Source organism: Nerophis ophidion, linkage group LG03 (assembly GCF_033978795.1).
Source record: "Nerophis ophidion isolate RoL-2023_Sa linkage group LG03, RoL_Noph_v1.0, whole genome shotgun sequence".
Lineage (NCBI taxonomy): Eukaryota > Metazoa > Chordata > Actinopteri > Syngnathiformes > Syngnathidae > Nerophis > Nerophis ophidion.
In genome coordinates, this window is record NC_084613.1 from 9,637,235 (window position 1) to 9,654,322 (window position 17,088).

A 17,088-nucleotide genomic window follows, 5' to 3' on the forward strand; every position below is an offset into this window, starting at 1 on the left:
AAATAAAGACATTTAAAATTTTTTGGGGGAATAAATATTTTTTCCCGCCCAAACTCACCCAGTGGCCCCCCGGTAAATTGAGTTTGAGACCCCTGATATAGACACATGAAAATATCAACGCAAAGAAAAACGATACAGACAGCAGATATCTGAAAAATATAGCGCTGGTATCGATTTGATAGGTATACCGCTTTTGGTATCGACAAGACCGATGTTTGTATCGGTCGCCTCAATGACGGTGTCGTCTTCGTGCCATCCGGTGCTTCGTCTCCACTCCCAGGCGGACTTCGAGAGAGCAGCACCCAGCCTGAGGACTGAGGACCGGGGGCAGGAGGCGACGAGCAGGGCTTCTTCTCACCGCGGTCGACCCCGCTATGCTCGACCACCAGCAGCACCGCGACGTTTAGAATCCTTTCCCCCACTGTTTTGTTTTCTTTATCCCCCGCGTCGTCCCGAGGATGAGCGCCTCCGCTTCGGCCACCGGCTCGGCTTCTTGCCGCTTCGCCCACTATTTTGTCGTGTGTGGACTGGACGCGGACACGGGCCTGGAGCCGGACGATGGAGCAGGTAACCGACCGCCATACTCTTATGTAAACCATGTTTGAGTGTAGAAAATTCTGTTTTAAATGGCGTTGTTTACGCATAAACAGCCATTATCACTCATTTTATCATCCGTTATTTTGACAGGTTTTTAATCAGGCATGTGGGAAGGCAACTAATCCTATAGGCCTTTGTTTATATATATATTTTATCATCCCTTGTTTTGATGCATTTAATCAGGCATGTATGAAGACAACTAATTGTATAGGCCTTTGTTTATATATATATATATAATTATGTATATATATTACTGTATTTCCTTGAATTGCCGCCGGAGCGCTAATTAATTTAAAGCCCTCTTCTACCCACTTCTCACTCCTGCGCTTACCAAAGGCATGCGGTAAAAGTAAGCATGCGCCAATTATTTTACAACCTCTTCACACTACGGCACTTACCAAAGGTATGCGGTACAAATTTGAGTGTGATGTAAGCTTGGACCTTAAATCCTACTGTGTAGCTCTTAATCTTCTTCCCTTTATGCGATTTCAAATTACCGGTATTGAAATCAGACTCCTCCATTTTGAAAATGACGACAGGGGAAGTGTCACTCGTGACGTCACGAGTTTGACCAGGCGGTAATACTAAGCATGGGCTAATTATTTTGGGAGGCGAGTTTGACCAGGCAGTAATTCAAGGCAGGCGCATACTATATGCCCTGCGGCTATTCAAGGAAATACGGTATGTATTTTATATATATATATATATATATATCTATATATATATATAGATATATATATATATATATATATATATATATATAGTTTGTATATATATATATATATATATATATATATATATATATATATAGTTTGTATGTATGTATGTATATATATGTATACATGTATATGTATATATGTGTGTGTATATGTATATATATGTGTATATATGTATATATATATGTGTGTATATGTGTGTGTATATATATATATATGTATGTATGTATGTATGTATATATATATATATATATATATATATATATGTGTATATATATATATGTATGTATATGTATACAAACCCTGTTTCCATATGAGTTGGGAAATTGTGTTAGATGTAAATATAAACGGAATACAATTATTTGCAAATCCTTTTCAACCCATATTCAATTAAATGTACTACAAAGACAAGATATTTGATGTTTAAACTCATAAACGTTTTATTTTTTTGCAAATAATAATTAACTTAGAATTTCATGGCTGCAACACGTGCCAAAGTAGTTGGGAAAGGGCATGTTCACCACTGTGTTACATCACCTTTTCTTTTAACAACACTCAATAAACGTTTGGGAACTGAGGAAACTATCTTGAAGCTTTGAGAGTGGAATTCTTTCCCATGCTTGTTTTATGTAGAGCTTCAGTCGTTCAACAGTTCAGGATCTCCGCTGTCGTATTTTACGCTTCATAATGCGCCACACATTTTTGATGGGGGACAGGTCTGGACTGCAGGCGAGCCAGGAAGGAACCCACACTCTTTTTTTACAAAGCCACGCTGTTGTAACACCTGCTACATGTGGCTTGGCATTTTCTTGCTGAAGTAAGCAGGGGCGTCCATGAAAAAGACGGCGCTTAGATGGCATCATATGTTGTTCCAAAACCTGTATGTACCTTTCAGCATTAATGGTGCCTTCACAGATGTGTAAGTTACCCATGCCTTGGGCACTAATGCACCCCCATACCATCACAGAGGCTAGCTTTTGAACTTTGCCTCGATAACAGTCTGGATGGTTCGCTTCTCCTTTGGTCCGGATGTCACAATGTCGAATATTTCCAAAAACAATTTGAAATGTGGACTCGTCAGACCACAGAACACTTTTCCACTTTGCATCAGTCCATCTTGGATGATCTCAGGCCCAGAGAACCCGACGGCGTTTCTGGATGTTGTTGATAAATGGCTTTTGCTTTGCATAGTAGAGTTTTAACTTGCACTTACAGATGTAGCGACAAACTGTATTTAGTGACAGTGGTTTTCTGAAGCGTTCCTGAGCCCATGTGGTGATATCCTTTAGAGATTGATGTCTGTTTTTGATACAGTGCCGTCTGAGGGATCGAAGGTCACTGTGATTCAATGTTGGTTTCCGGCCATGCCGCTTACGTGGAGTGATTTCTCCAGATTCTCTGAAACTTTTAATAATATTATGGACCGTAGATGTTGAAATCCCTAAATTTCTTGCAATTGCACTTTGAGAAACGTTGTTCTTAAACTGTTTGACTATTTGCTCACACAGTTGTGGACAAAGGGGTGTACCTCGCCCCATCCTTTCTTGTGAAAGACTGAGCATTTCATGGAAGCTGTTTTTATACCCAATCATGGCACCCACCTGTTCCCAATTAGCCTGCACACCTGTGGGATGTTCCAAATAAGTGTTTGATGAGCATTCCTCAACTTGATCGGTATTTATTGCCACCTTTCCCAACTTTTTTGTCACGTGTTGCTGGCATCAAATTCTAAAGTTAATGATTATTTGCAACAACAAAAAAATGTTTATCAGTTTGAACATCAAATATGTTGTCTTTGTAGCATATTCAACTGAATATGGGTTGGAAAGGATGTGCAAGTCATTGTATTCCGTTTATAACACAATTTCCTAACTCATATGGAAACGGGGTTTGTATGTATGAATAGCGACCTCCTGTGACCTTGAACGGGACAAGCGGTAGAAAATGGATGGATGGATGGATATATGTGTACATATGTATATATATGTGTAGGTGTGTATGTATATGTTCATATGAATATGTGTATATGTATATATGTGTGTATATATATATATATATGTGTGTGTGTGTATATATATATATATATATATATATATGTACATGTCTATATATGTAAATGTATATTATATATTTATACGTGCATATATACATACATATTTATGTGTGTGTATATATATATGTGCATATATATAGATATGTGTGTGTATATGTATATATGTCCATGTATATATATGTATATATATATATATATATATATATATATATATTTTTTTTTTTGTATTAATTAATTTATTCTTTTATTGAACAACAAACATACACTTATGATTCACACAAAAGTCAAGGCACTTTCCACGTTAAGGTAAGAAAACAAAAACCAATACAGACAAAGTAATTATACAAAAAATATGGGAAAAAAAATAATAAATTAAATCACTTTAAATGTTTTTAACAAAGATATCAATTTAAGGGCTTTTGTGCTCTTAATCATTCTCCAAGATTTGATCGATAATTGTAACCCATCAAGCCAGTTAGAAAATGTCGGGCTTACTTACATAAATCGACATTTATGTAGAAATGTTTTTGCCTGGAGCTTAATAATGTTGACAAACATTTCTAAATATATATTTATATATATTTTATCATCCCTTTATTTTCATATATTTGATCAGGCATGTGTGAAGACAACTAATCTTATAGGCCTTTGTTTTATATGCATTTTTACGTTCATATTCGTACATAATTGACATCAAATCGCCACTCGAGTTTCAAAGCAATATATTGGATTTACTGCAATATTAACAGCGAAATGCGTTATGGGTGTTTTGTGTTCCCTCATCACTGCCAAATGACACTGATTCCCAGTCGTAAAAAAGCAGCCATTAGCTCCCCGACGGTTGACTCACTTGCCATTTCCACCACCGTCATCCCCCTGCATTCAAATGGCCTCCGTCACGCTTGTCTTTAAACAATTCCCTCCCTGTCCCCGGCCAAAAGGCAAGGTGTGTGATTGAAGTGGAGGGGTTGCCATGGCGATGACAGTCGAAGCAGCGATGCCACTCTCCCCCTTGAGGGTTATTGTTTTTTTAAGGCGAAGAAACGAACGGATGATGTCGGATGCTGCTGTTTTTTTATTGCCGTCACATTTTTTTTCTACACAGGTGTAGACGGATATATTTTACGTCACTTCCAGGTTTGAGTTGAAAAACAATACAATAGCCCTCCTTTTCAGGATTTGTGCAGGAAACGCTGCTCGAGAGCACTATAAAAAGCCAAATATTATTTAGTAGGGGTGTAACGGTACACAGAAATTTCGGTTCGGTACCTCGGTTTAGAGGTCACGGTTCGGTTCATTTTCAGTACAGTAAGAAAACAACAAAATACACATTTTTGGGTTATTTATCTACCAAATTTGTAAACAATGGCATAACATACATATACACACAGGGTCCATTGCCAGATTTAATGTGGTCAACATATATAAAATAAAAACTAAATAACATAAGGCTCAAAATTGTTTCTTAAAACCTTTCTACATATAAAGTGCTTTTTTGGATTGATTGATTGAGACTTGTATTAGTAGATTGCACAGTACAGTACATATTCCGTACAATTGACCACTAAATGGTAACACCCCAATACGTTTTTCAACTTGTTTAAGTCGGGGTCCACGTTAATCAACATTAAACTGCCTCCAGTTGTTACTCGGATGAAATAAAATGACAAAAGTTTTCTTCTACATATAAAAAGTGCAACATGAAAGAGTTTCAAGTCAACTCAGCCTCAGATTAATTTTTCTTTCCCCCCCAGCCTGGCTAACTTGGCAGTAAGAGGATATATGGGCTTATTACCATGAATTGATTAACGTTGAAAAACTTATTCGGGTGTTACCATTTAGTGGTCATTTGTACGGAATATGTACTGAACTGTGCAATCTACTAATACAAGTTTCAAATTGTTCTTCCACCATAGAAGTGGGTCAAAATCTAGTTTTAATGGAATACAGCAGTGGTTCTCAAATGGGGGTACGCGTACCCCAGGGGGTACTTGAAGGTATGCCAAGGGGTACGTGAGATTTTTTTTAAATATTCTAAAAATAGCAACAATTCAAAAATCCATTATGAATACATTTATTGAATAATACTTGAATGGAAGTTCATAAACTGTGAAAAGAAATGCAAAAATGCAATATTCAGTGTTGACAGCTAGATTTTTTTGTGGACATGTTCCATGAATATTGATGTTTAAGACTTCTTTTTTTTGTGAAGAAATGTTTAGCATTAAGTTCATGAATCCAGATGGATCTCTATTACAATCCCCAAAGAGGGCACTTTAAGTTGATGATTACTTCTATGTGTAGAAATCTGTATTTATAATTGAATCACTCATTTATTTTTCAACAAGTTTTTAGTTATTTTATATCGTTTTTTCCAAATTTTTTAAGAAAGGCCACTACAAATGAGAAATATTTTGCACTGTTATACAATTTAAAAAATCAGAAACTGATGACATAGTGCTGTGTTTTACTTCTTTAGCTCTTTTTTTTCAACCAAAAATGCTTTGCTCTGATTATGGGGTACTTGGATTAAAAACATGTTCACAGGGGGTACATCACTGAAAAAAGGTTAAGAACCACTGCAATACAGCAACCCCCGCGTCCCCGAACTGGACAAGCGGTAGAAAATGGATGGATGGATGGTCTTAAATGTGCTGCTATAAAAACATTTGTTATTGCTCTAGCCCTGCCTGGCTGGCCGAGGAGAGGCTGCTTGAATGCGTTGTTAGCACCACGCTCCTCTTTCTCTTCCTGAAAGCGAGCTTGACTTTGGAGTGGTGACGCTTCAAAGGGGTTAGCATGTTTGACGTGTTGGCAGAAGCGTACCCTACTGCTGCTGAACAATGTCGGCAAACCCCCGTCCTCCATTGTTGTATCGCACCGCGAAGCCGAAGTGTTCCCAAAGGGGAGATGTTAACCAGGCAGGAGGGTCTTCCAGCTCTGGCTTTTGCATGTTGTCCTAGCCCGGTCGCTGCTTGCATGCCGTGTGTTGTGCCTCGCTCTGCATTGTTTACACAACGTGCGGTGCGCTACCTAATACGTCCGTGTGGAAACTTGTTCGGTACACCTCCGATAGGAACCGAAACCCCCGTACCGAAACGGTTCAATACAAATACACGTACCGTTACACCCCTAATATTTAGGCTTCTAACTAACATCTCAATCAATCAATCAATCATTGTTTATTTATATAGCCCCAAATCACAAATGTCTCAAAGGACTGCACAAATCATTACGACTACAACATCCTCGGAAGAACCCACAAAAGGGCAAGGAAAACTCACACCCAGTGGGCAGGGAGAATTCACATCCAGTGGGACGCCAGTGACAATGCTGACTATGAGAAACCTTGTAGAGGACCTCAGATGTGGGCAACCCCCCCCTCTAGGGGACCGAAAGCAATGGATGTCGAGCGGGTCTAACATGATACTGTGAAAGTTCAATCCATAGTGGCTCCAACACAGCCGCGAGAGTTCAGTTCAAAGCGGATCCAAGACAGCAGCGAGAGTCCCGTCCACAGGAAACCATCTCAAGCGGAGGCGGATCAGCAGCGTAGAGATGTCCCCAACCGATACAGGCGAGCGGTCCATCCTGGGTCCCGACGAGCGGTCCATCCTGGGTCTCGACTCTGGACAGCCAGTACTTCATCCATGGTCATCGGGAGGGGGGGGGGACATAGGAGAAAAAAGAAAAGAAGCGGCAGATCAACTGGTCTAAAAAGGAGGTCTATTTAAAGGCTAGAGTATACAGATGAGTTTTAAGGTGAGACTTAAATGTTTCTACTGAGGTAGCATCTCGAACTGTTACCGGGAGGACATTCCAGAGTACTGGAGCCCGAACGGAAAACGCTCTATAGCCCGCAGACTTTTTTTGGGCTCTAGGAATCACTAATAAGCCGGAGTCTTTTGAATGCAGATTTCTTGCCGGGACATATGGTACAAAACAATCGGCAAGATAGGATGATGCTAGACCGTGTAGTATTTTATACGTAAGTAGTAAATAAAACCTTAAAGTCAAATCTTAAGTGCACAGGAAGCCAGTGCAGGTGAGCCAGTACAGGCGTAATGTGATCAAACTTTCTTGTTCTTGTCAAAAGTCTAGCAGCCGCATTTTGTACCAACTGTAATCTGCAGGCTTCCATAGCCGACTCCCTGCTGCTTGGGATGACGGCTTATGTAAGAGCAGGCCATCTCGTAGTGCAACACTGCAGCAGGATCTTCTCCTTTCAAGGGATTTCCTGCCGGGATGGGAAGGCTGCTCCGTAAGCCTCCGCAGTGGCAACAATACATTTGTTGTCTAATGGCCTTCACCAAATATAACCGGAGTGTTTGATAGCGACAAAGCCAAACACCTACTGTATTTTTCGGAGTATAAGTCGCACCTGCCGAAAATGCATAATAAAGAAGGAAAAAACATATATAAGTCGCACTGGAGTATAAGTCGCATTTTGGGGGGAAATTTAATTAATAAAACCCAACACCAAGAATAGGCATTTGAAAGGCAATTTAAAATAAATAAAGAATAGTGAACAACAGGCTGAATAAGTGTACGTTATATGAGGCATAAATAACCAACTGAGAAGGTAAGGTGCCTGGTATGTTAACGTAACATGTGAAATGTGAATTATATTTATATAGCGCTTTTCTCTAGTGACTCAAAGCGCTTTACATAGTGAAACCCAATATCTAAGTTACATTCAAAGCAGTGTGGGTGGCACTGGGAGCAGGTGGGACATCTCTACGCTGGGGACATCTCTACGCTGCTGATCCGCTTGAGATGGTTTCCTGTGGACGGGACTCTCGCTGCTGTCTTGGATCCGCTTGAACTGAACTCTCGCGGCTGTGTTGGAGCCACTATGGATTGAACTTCCACAGTATCATGTTAGACCCGCTCGACATCCATTGCTTTCGGTCCCCTAGAGGGGGGGGGGGTTGCCCACATCTGAGGTCCTCTCCAAGGTTTCTCATAGTCAGCATTGTCACTGGCGTCCCACTGGATGTGAATTCTCCCTGCCCACTGGGTGTGAGTTTTCCTTGCCCTTTTGTGGGTTCTTCCGAGGATGTTGTAGTCGTAATGATTTGTGCAGTCCTTTGAGACATTTTTGATTTGGGGCTATATAAATAAACATTGATTGATTGATTGAGTGGGTAAAGTGTCTTGCCCAAGGACACAACGGCAACGACTAGGATGGCGGAAGCGGGAATCGAACCTGCAACCCTCAAGTTGCTGGCAGGGCCACTCTACCAACCGAGCTACGCCGGTTGGTAGAGTGGTAAGAGTCATTCAAATAACTATAACATATCGAACATGCTATACGTATACCAAACAATCTGTCACTCCTAATCGATAAATCCCATGAAATCTTCTTCCTCGATGTCGCTTCTAAACAACTCCGCCAACTCCAAAAGGTATACGCCGCTTCCTCTTTTCGTTTTCTGCTGCATATTTCACTACGTCCAGCTTGTAATCTGCAGTACATGATTTCCTTTTCGGTGCCATTTTTGTTCAGTCCTTCTCAGTTTTCTCAAGTTACCGCCAATAGCTACGGCAGTAGCATATAGCATATAGCAGTTAGCATTCCATGACCCACAATGCACTTCTACCGCCGAATTCTTATTGGTTGATGTGTGTCTGACGATTGCTGACATTTTCTTCGTCTCTTCCGCGAATGAGATAAATAATATCATTTGATATTTTGTCATCTGCAGTACATGATTTCCTTTTCGGTGCCATTTTTGTTCAGCCCTTATCAGTTTTTATAAGTTACCGCCAACGATGAAATGATCCATTTTAATAGCTACGGCAGTAGCATATAGCAGTTAGCATTCCATGACCCACAATGCACTTCTGCCGCCGAATTCTTATTGGTTGACGTGTGTATGACGATTGCTGACATTTTCTTCGTCTCTTCCGCGAATGAGATAAATAATATTATTTGATATTGTGTAATCTGCAGTACATGATTTCCTTTTCGGTGCCATTTTTGTTCAGCCCTTCTCAGTTTTTATAAGTTACCGCCAACGATGAAATGACCCATTTTAATAGCTAAGGCAGTAGCATATAGCAGTTAGCATTCCATGACCCACAATGCATTTCTGGCATGACCCTCCCCCGCCGAATTCTTATTGGTTGACGTGTGTGTGACGATTACTGACATTTTCTTCGTCTCTTCCGCGAATGAGATAAATAATAATATTTGATATTGTGTAATCTGCAGTACATGATTTCCTTTTCGGTGCCATTTTTGTTCAGCCCTTTTCAGTTTTTATAAGTTACCGCCAACGATGAAATGATCCATCTTAATAGCTACGACAGTAGCATATAGCATATAGCAGTTACCATTCCATGACCCACAATGCACTTCTGCCGCCAAATTCTTATTGGTTGACGTGTGTGTGACGATTGCTGACATTTTCTTCGTCTCTTCCGCGAATGAGATAAATAATATTATTTGATATTGTGTAATCTGCAGTACATGATTTCCTTTTCGGTGCCATTTTTGTTCAGCCTTTTTCAATTTTTATAAGTTACCGCCATTGATGAAATGATCCATCTTAATATCTACGGCAGTAGTATATAACAGTTAGCATTCCATGACCCACAATGCACTTCTGCCGCCGAATTCTTATTGGTTGACGTGTGTGTGACGATTGCTGACATTTTCTTCGTCTCTTCCGCGAATGAGATAAATATTATTATTTGATATTTTGTAATCTGCAGTACATGATTTCCTTTTGGGCGCCATTTTTGTTCAGCCCTTCTCAGTTTTTATAAGTTACCGCCAACGAGGAAATGACCCTTATTAATATCTACGGCAGTAGCATATAGCAGTTAGCATTCCATGACCCACAATGCACTTCTGCCGCCGAATTCTTATTGGTTGACGTGTGTGTGACGATTGCTGACATTTTCTTCGTCTCTTCCGCGAATGAGATAAATAATATTATTTGATATTGTGTAATCTGCAGTACATGATTTCCTTTTCGGTGCCATTTTTGTTCAGCCCTTTTCAGTTTTTATAAGTTACCGCCAACGATGAAATGATTCATCTTAATAGCTACGGCAGTAGCATATAGCATATAGCAGTTAACATTCCATGACCCACAATGCACTTCTGCCGCCGAATTCTTATTGGTTGACGTGTGTGTGACGATTGCTGACATTTTCTTCGTCTCTTCCGCGAATGAGATAAATAATAATATTTGATATTGTGTAATCTGCAGTACATGATTTCCTTTTCGGTGCCATTTTTGTTCAGCCCTTTTCAGTTTTTATAAGTTACCGCCAACGATGAAATGATTCATCTTAATAGCTACGGCAGTAGCATATAGCATATAGCAGTTAACATTCCATGACCCACAATGCACTTCTGCCGCCGAATTCTTATTGGTTGACGTGTGTGTGACGATTGCTGACATTTTCTTCGTCTCTTCCGCGAATGAGATAAATAATAATATTTGATATTGTGTAATCTGCAGTACATGATTTCCTTTTCGGTGCCATTTTTGTTCAGCCCTTTTCAGTTTTTATAAGTTACCGCCAACGATGAAATGATCCATCTTAATAGCTACGACAGTAGCATATAGCATATAGCAGTTACCATTCCATGACCCACAATGCACTTCTGCCGCCAAATTCTTATTGGTTGACGTGTGTGTGACGATTGCTGACATTTTCTTCGTCTCTTCCGCGAATGAGATAAATAATATTATTTGATATTGTGTAACCTGCAGTACATGATTTCCGTTTCGGTGCCATTTTTGTTCAGCCCTTCTCAGTTTTTATAAGTTACCGCCAACGATGAAATGACACATTTTAATAGCTACGGCAGTAGCATATAGCATATAGCAGTTAGCATTCCATGACCCACAATGCACTTCTGCTATGACCCTCCCCTGCCAAATTCTTATTGGTTGACGTGTGTGTGACGATTGCTGACATTTTCTTCGTCTCTTCCGCGAATGAGATAAATAATATTATTTGATATTGTGTAACCTGCAGTACATGATTTCCGTTTCGGTGCCATTTTTGTTCAGCCCTTCTCAGTTTTTATAAGTTACCGCCAACGATGAAATGACACATTTTAATAGCTACGGCAGTAGCATATAGCATATAGCAGTTAGCATTCCATGACCCACAATGCACTTCTGCCGCCAAATTCTTATTGGTTGACGTGTGTGTGACGATTGCTGACATTTTCTTCGTCTCTTCCGCGAATGAGATAAATAATATTATTTGATATTGTGTAACCTGCAGTACATGATTTCCGTTTCGGTGCCATTTTTGTTCAGCCCTTCTCAGTTTTTATAAGTTACCGCCAACGATGAAATGACACATTTTAATAGCTACGGCAGTAGCATATAGCATATAGCAGTTAGCATTCCATGACCCACAATGCATTTCTGGCAAGACCCTCCCCCGCCGAATTCTTATTGGTTGACGTGTGTGTGACGATTGCTGACATTTTCTTCGTCTCTTCCGCGAATAAGATAAATAATAATATTTGATATTATGTAATCTGCAGTACATGATTTCCTTTTCGGTGCCATTTTTGTTCAGCCTTTTTCAGTTTTTATAAGTTACCGCCATTGATGAAATGATCCATCTTAATAGCTACGACAGTAGCATATAGCATATAGCAGTTAGCATTCCATGACCCACAATGCACTTCTGCCGCCGAATTCTTATTGGTTGACGTGTGTGTGACGATTGTTGACATTTTCTTCGTCTCTTCCGCGAATTAGATAAATAATATTATTTGATATTGTGTAATCTGCAGTACATGATTTCCTTTTCGGCGCCATTTTTGTTCAGCCCTTCTCAGTTTTTATAAGTTACCGCCATTGATGAAATGACCCATTTTAATAGCTACGGCAGTAGCATATAGCAGTTAGCATTCCATGACCCACAATGCACTTCTGCCGCCGAATTCTTATTGGTTGACGTGTGTGCGACGATTGCTGACATTTTCTTCGTCTCTTCCGCGAATGAGATAAATAATATTATTTGATATTGTGTAATCTGCAGTACATGATTTCCTTTTCGGTGCCATTTTTGTTCAGCCTTTTTCAGTTTTTATAAGTTACCGCCATTGATGAAATGATCCATCTTAATATCTACGGCAGTAGCATATAGCATATAGCAGTTAACATTCCATGACCCACAATGCACTTCTGCCGCCAAATTCTTATTGGTTGACGTGTGTGTGACGATTGCTGACATTTTCTTCGTCTCTTCCGCGAATGAGATAAATAATATTATTTGATATTGTGTAATCTGCAGTACATGATTTCCTTTTCAGTGCCATTTTTGTTCAGCCCTTCTCAGTTTTTCTAAGTTACCGCCAACGATGAAATGACCCATTTTAATAGTTACGGCAGTAGCATATAGCAGTTAGCATTCCATGACCCACAATGCATTTCTGGCACGACCCTCCCCCAACAAATTCTTATTGGTTGACGTGTGTGTGACGATTGTTGACATTTTCTTCGTCTCTTCCGCGAATGAGATAAATAATATTATTTGATATTGTGTAATCTGCAGTACATGATTTCCTTTTCGGCGCCATTTTTGTTCAGCCCTTCTCAGTTTTTATAAGTTACTGCCAACGATGAAATGACCCATTTTAATAGCTAAGGCAGTAGCATATTGCAGTTAGCATTCCATGACCCACAATGCATTTCTGGCAAGACCCTCCCCCGCCGAATTCTTATTGGTTGACGTGTGTGTGACGATTGCTGACATTTTCTTCGTCTCTTCCGCGAATGAGATAAATAATATTATTTGATATTTTATGGTAATGTGTTAATCATTTCACACATAAGTCGCTCCGGAGTATATGTCGCAACCCCGGCCAAACTATGAAAAAAACTGCGACTTATAGCCCGAAAAATACGGTATTTGTGTTTGTTTTCTGTATGTCGTTCGGGATGTCAGGGAAGCTGGAGCCTATCCCAGCTGATTTAAACCCAATCAATCAATCAATCAATCAATCAATCAAAGTTTGTTTGTATAGCTCAGTGTTTTTCAACCTTTTTTGAGCCATGGCACATTTCTTTTAATAAAGAAAATACAGAGGCCCACAATTAGCAGAAAAAGGTTATTTTGAGTTTGTTGTTGTTTTCCCGTGTGTAGTGCTTTAGTTCCTGTCTTGCGCTGTTATTTTGGTGACCCTTAGTTCCTGTTTTGTTGGTGTTTTCCTGTGGCAGCTTCACGCCTTCCTTTGACTGCTATTGCCCTACCTGCTTTGTGTTAGCAATCAAGACTATTTAAAGGGGAACATTATCACAATTTTAAAAGGGTTGAAAACAATAAAAATCAGTTCCCAGTGGCTTGTTTTATTTTTCGAAGTTTTTTTCAAAATTTTACACCTCCCTGAATATCCCTAAAAAAAGCTTTAAAGTTCTTGATTTTCGCTATTTGCGATGCGACGTCATACAGGGCTGCCAATACAAACAACATGGCGGTTACCACAGCAAGATACAGCGACATTAGCTCGGATTCAGACTCGGATTTCAGCGGCTTAAGCGATTCAACAGATTACGCATGTATTGAAACAGATGGTCGGAGTGTGGAGGCAGATAGCGAAAACGAAATTGAAGAAGAAATTGAAGCTATTGAGCGAATAGATATTGACGCTATTCGGCCATAGCATGGGTGTACCTGATGAGGTGGCCCATAGCATGGCTGCCTTATTAGCATCGCCGGTAAAATGTGCGGACCAAACGATCAGGACTTTCGCATCTTGTGACACTGGAGCAACTAAAATCCGTCGATTGGTAAGTGTTTGTTTCGCATTAAATGTGGGTTTTTAGTTTCAAATGTACGTACAGCTAGCGTAAATAGCATGTTAGCATCAATTGGCGTAGCATGTTAGCATCGATTAGCTGGCAGTCATGCCGTGACCATATATGTCTCATTAGCACATAAGTCAACAACATCAACAAAACTCACCTTTCTGATTTCGTTGACTTAATCGTTGCAAATGCATCTGCAGGTTATCCATACATCTCTGTGCCATGTCTGTCTTAGCATCGCCGGTCAAATGTGAAGACACTCTGGTACATTCAATGGGGGTCTGGCGGCAGATTTCTTGCCAGTGGTGCAACTTGAATCCCTCCCTGTTAGTGTTGTTACACCCTCCGACAACACACCGACGAGGCATGATGTCTCCAAGGTTCCAAAAAATAGTCGAAAAAACTGAAAATACCAGAGCTGAGACCCGGTGTTTGTAATGTGAAAATGAAAATGGCGGCTGTATTACCTCGGTGACGTCACGTTCTGACGTTATCGCTAAAAGACCGATAAACAGAAAGGCGTTTGATTTGCCAAAATTCACCCATTTAGAGTTCGGGTATCGATTAAAAAAATACATGGTCTTTTTTCCTGCAACATCAAGGTATATATTGACGCTTGCATAGGTTTGGTGATAATGTTCCCTTTTAAGTTGTGCGTACGCTATCCTTCTTTGTCGGGACATTGTTGATTGTCATGTCATGTATGGACGTACTTTGTGGACGCCATTTGCTGCTCCACACGCTGTAAGTCTTTGCTGTCGTCCAGCATTCTGTTTTTGTTTACCTTGTAGCCAGTTTGGTTTTACTTTGGTTTTGCATAGCCATCCCTAAGCTTGAGTGCCTTTTCCTTTCCCTTTTGTTAAATTTTGGTTTAGCCATTACATACCATTTTACCTGCACACCGTCTCCCGCTGTGCTCTGCATATTGGGATCACGACAAACCATCCTCGACGCATTCCGACTTTTACAAAGCAATGAACTACCTGCCGAGCTCTATACAGAACAGACACTCGACAACGGCACATTATTTGCGGATTATAATTGTTGATTTGCAAAAAAATTGTTTTCGGACCAATTAGGTGAAGTTGCAAAATTTCTCACGACACACTAGTCAGCGGGGCCTAGTGGTTGAAAAAACACTGATATAGCCCTTAATAACAAGTGAAGTGAATTATATTTATATAGCGCTTTTCTCTAGTGACTCAAAGCGCTTTACATAGTGAAACCCAATCTCTAAGTTACATTTAAACCAGTGTGGGTGGCACTGGGAGCAGGTGGGTAAAGTGCCTTGCCCAAGGACACAACGGCAGTGACCATAATGGCGGCAGCGGGAATCAAACCTGCAACCCTCAAGTTGCTGGCACGGCCGCTCTACCAACCGAGCTATGCCGCAAGTGTCTGTCTCAAAGGGCTGCACAAGCCGCGACGACATCCTCGGCTCAGACCCCAGACTCACTACGTAGATTTGGTTTTTAAGTTAATCATTTTTAATGGAAAACCGTAGTTTTTTTTACCACTGTCCATGCATCCATCTTCTTCCGCTTATCCGAGGTCGAGTCGCGGGGGCAGCAGCCTAAGCAGGGAAGCCCAGACTTGCCTCTCCCCAGCCACTTCGTCCAGCTCTTCCTGGGGGATCCCGACGTGTTCCCAGGTCAGTTTTCCCAATGTGTCCTGGGTCTTCCCCGTGGCCTCCTACCGGTCGGACGTGCCCTAAACACCTCCCTAGGGAGGCGTTCGGTTGGCATCCTGACCAGATGCCCGAACCACCTCATCTGGCTCCTCTCCATGTGGAGGAGCAGCGGCTTTACTTTGAGTTCCCCCCGGATGGCAGAGCTTCTCACCCTGCCTCGCCCGTGATCTTGTCCTTTCGGTCATGACCCAAAGCTCACGACCAGAGGTGAGGATGGGAACGTAGCTCGACCGGTAAATTGAGAGCTTTGCCTTCCGGCTCAGCTCCTTCTTCACCACAACGGATCGATACAGCGTCCGAATTACTGAAGACGCTGCACCGATCCGCCTGTTGATCTCACAATCCACTCTTATCTCACTCGTGAACAAGACTTCGAGGTACTTGAACTCCTCCACTTGGGGCAGGGTCTCCTCCCCAACCTGGAAATGGCACTCCACCCTTTTCCGGGCGAGAACCATGGAGGTGGTGATTCTCATCCTAGTCGCTTCACACTCGGCTGCGAACCGATTCAGTGAGAGCTGGAGATCCTGGCCAGATGAAGCCATCAGGACCACATCGTCTGCAAAAAGCAGAGACCTGCAGCCATCAAACCGGATCCCCTCAACGCCTTGACTGCGCCTAGAAATTCTGTCAGAGTAATTGTATATAAGTTATGACCAAACTTATTTGGTTCGAGTTCAGGTTGCAATCCACTTGTGTTTACAAAGCTGTCTTTGATCTTATCAAGAAAAAGGCAGACACACTGTGTGCGATGGAATGCAACGTCATGGTGTTGGTTTCTTAGATCTTGGACAGCCGCAGAAAGGACCTTTATCAGGACTACAAACAGAGAGGGGGGCAAACCTGTCACCGCTCCAAGCAACTTTTTGTTTGTACTTTTTATGACACCCCCCCCCCCCCCCCTCTCACACACGCACACCTTTAGAAGCAGCTGCAGCTATGTAATCAGGAAATGCCCAAATAAATGAGGAGGCATGTGGAGCTTGTTTCTCAGAGCGGCGGGGCGACAAGCTAAATTGAATCATGTCTCTGTTTGATTCCTTGCTTCTCGTCTTGTTTAATAGATATTCGGTGTTTGGCTTCACGGTGGCAGAGGGGTTAGTGCGTCTGCCTCGCAATACGAAGGTCCTGCAGTCCTGGGTTCGAATCCAGGCCGAGGATCTTTCTGTGTGGAGTTTGCGTGTTCTCCCCGTGGATGCGTGGGTTCCCTCCGGGTTCTCCGGCTTCCTCCCACTT

The 17,088-nt window shown here is 41.3% G+C and overlaps 1 protein-coding gene across 1 annotated transcript in view; it reads left to right on the forward strand.

The window, feature by feature from the left end:
* The first annotated feature begins 254 nt into the window (after positions 1-254).
* Positions 255-17,088, forward strand: part of LOC133549090 (DENN domain-containing protein 5B-like) — a 102,859-nt gene continuing 86,025 nt past the window's right edge. Inside the window, 1 exon segment of the mRNA XM_061894210.1 lies at positions 255-567. Coding sequence (XP_061750194.1) covers positions 459-567 — 109 coding nt within the window. The 5' untranslated portion in view covers positions 255-458.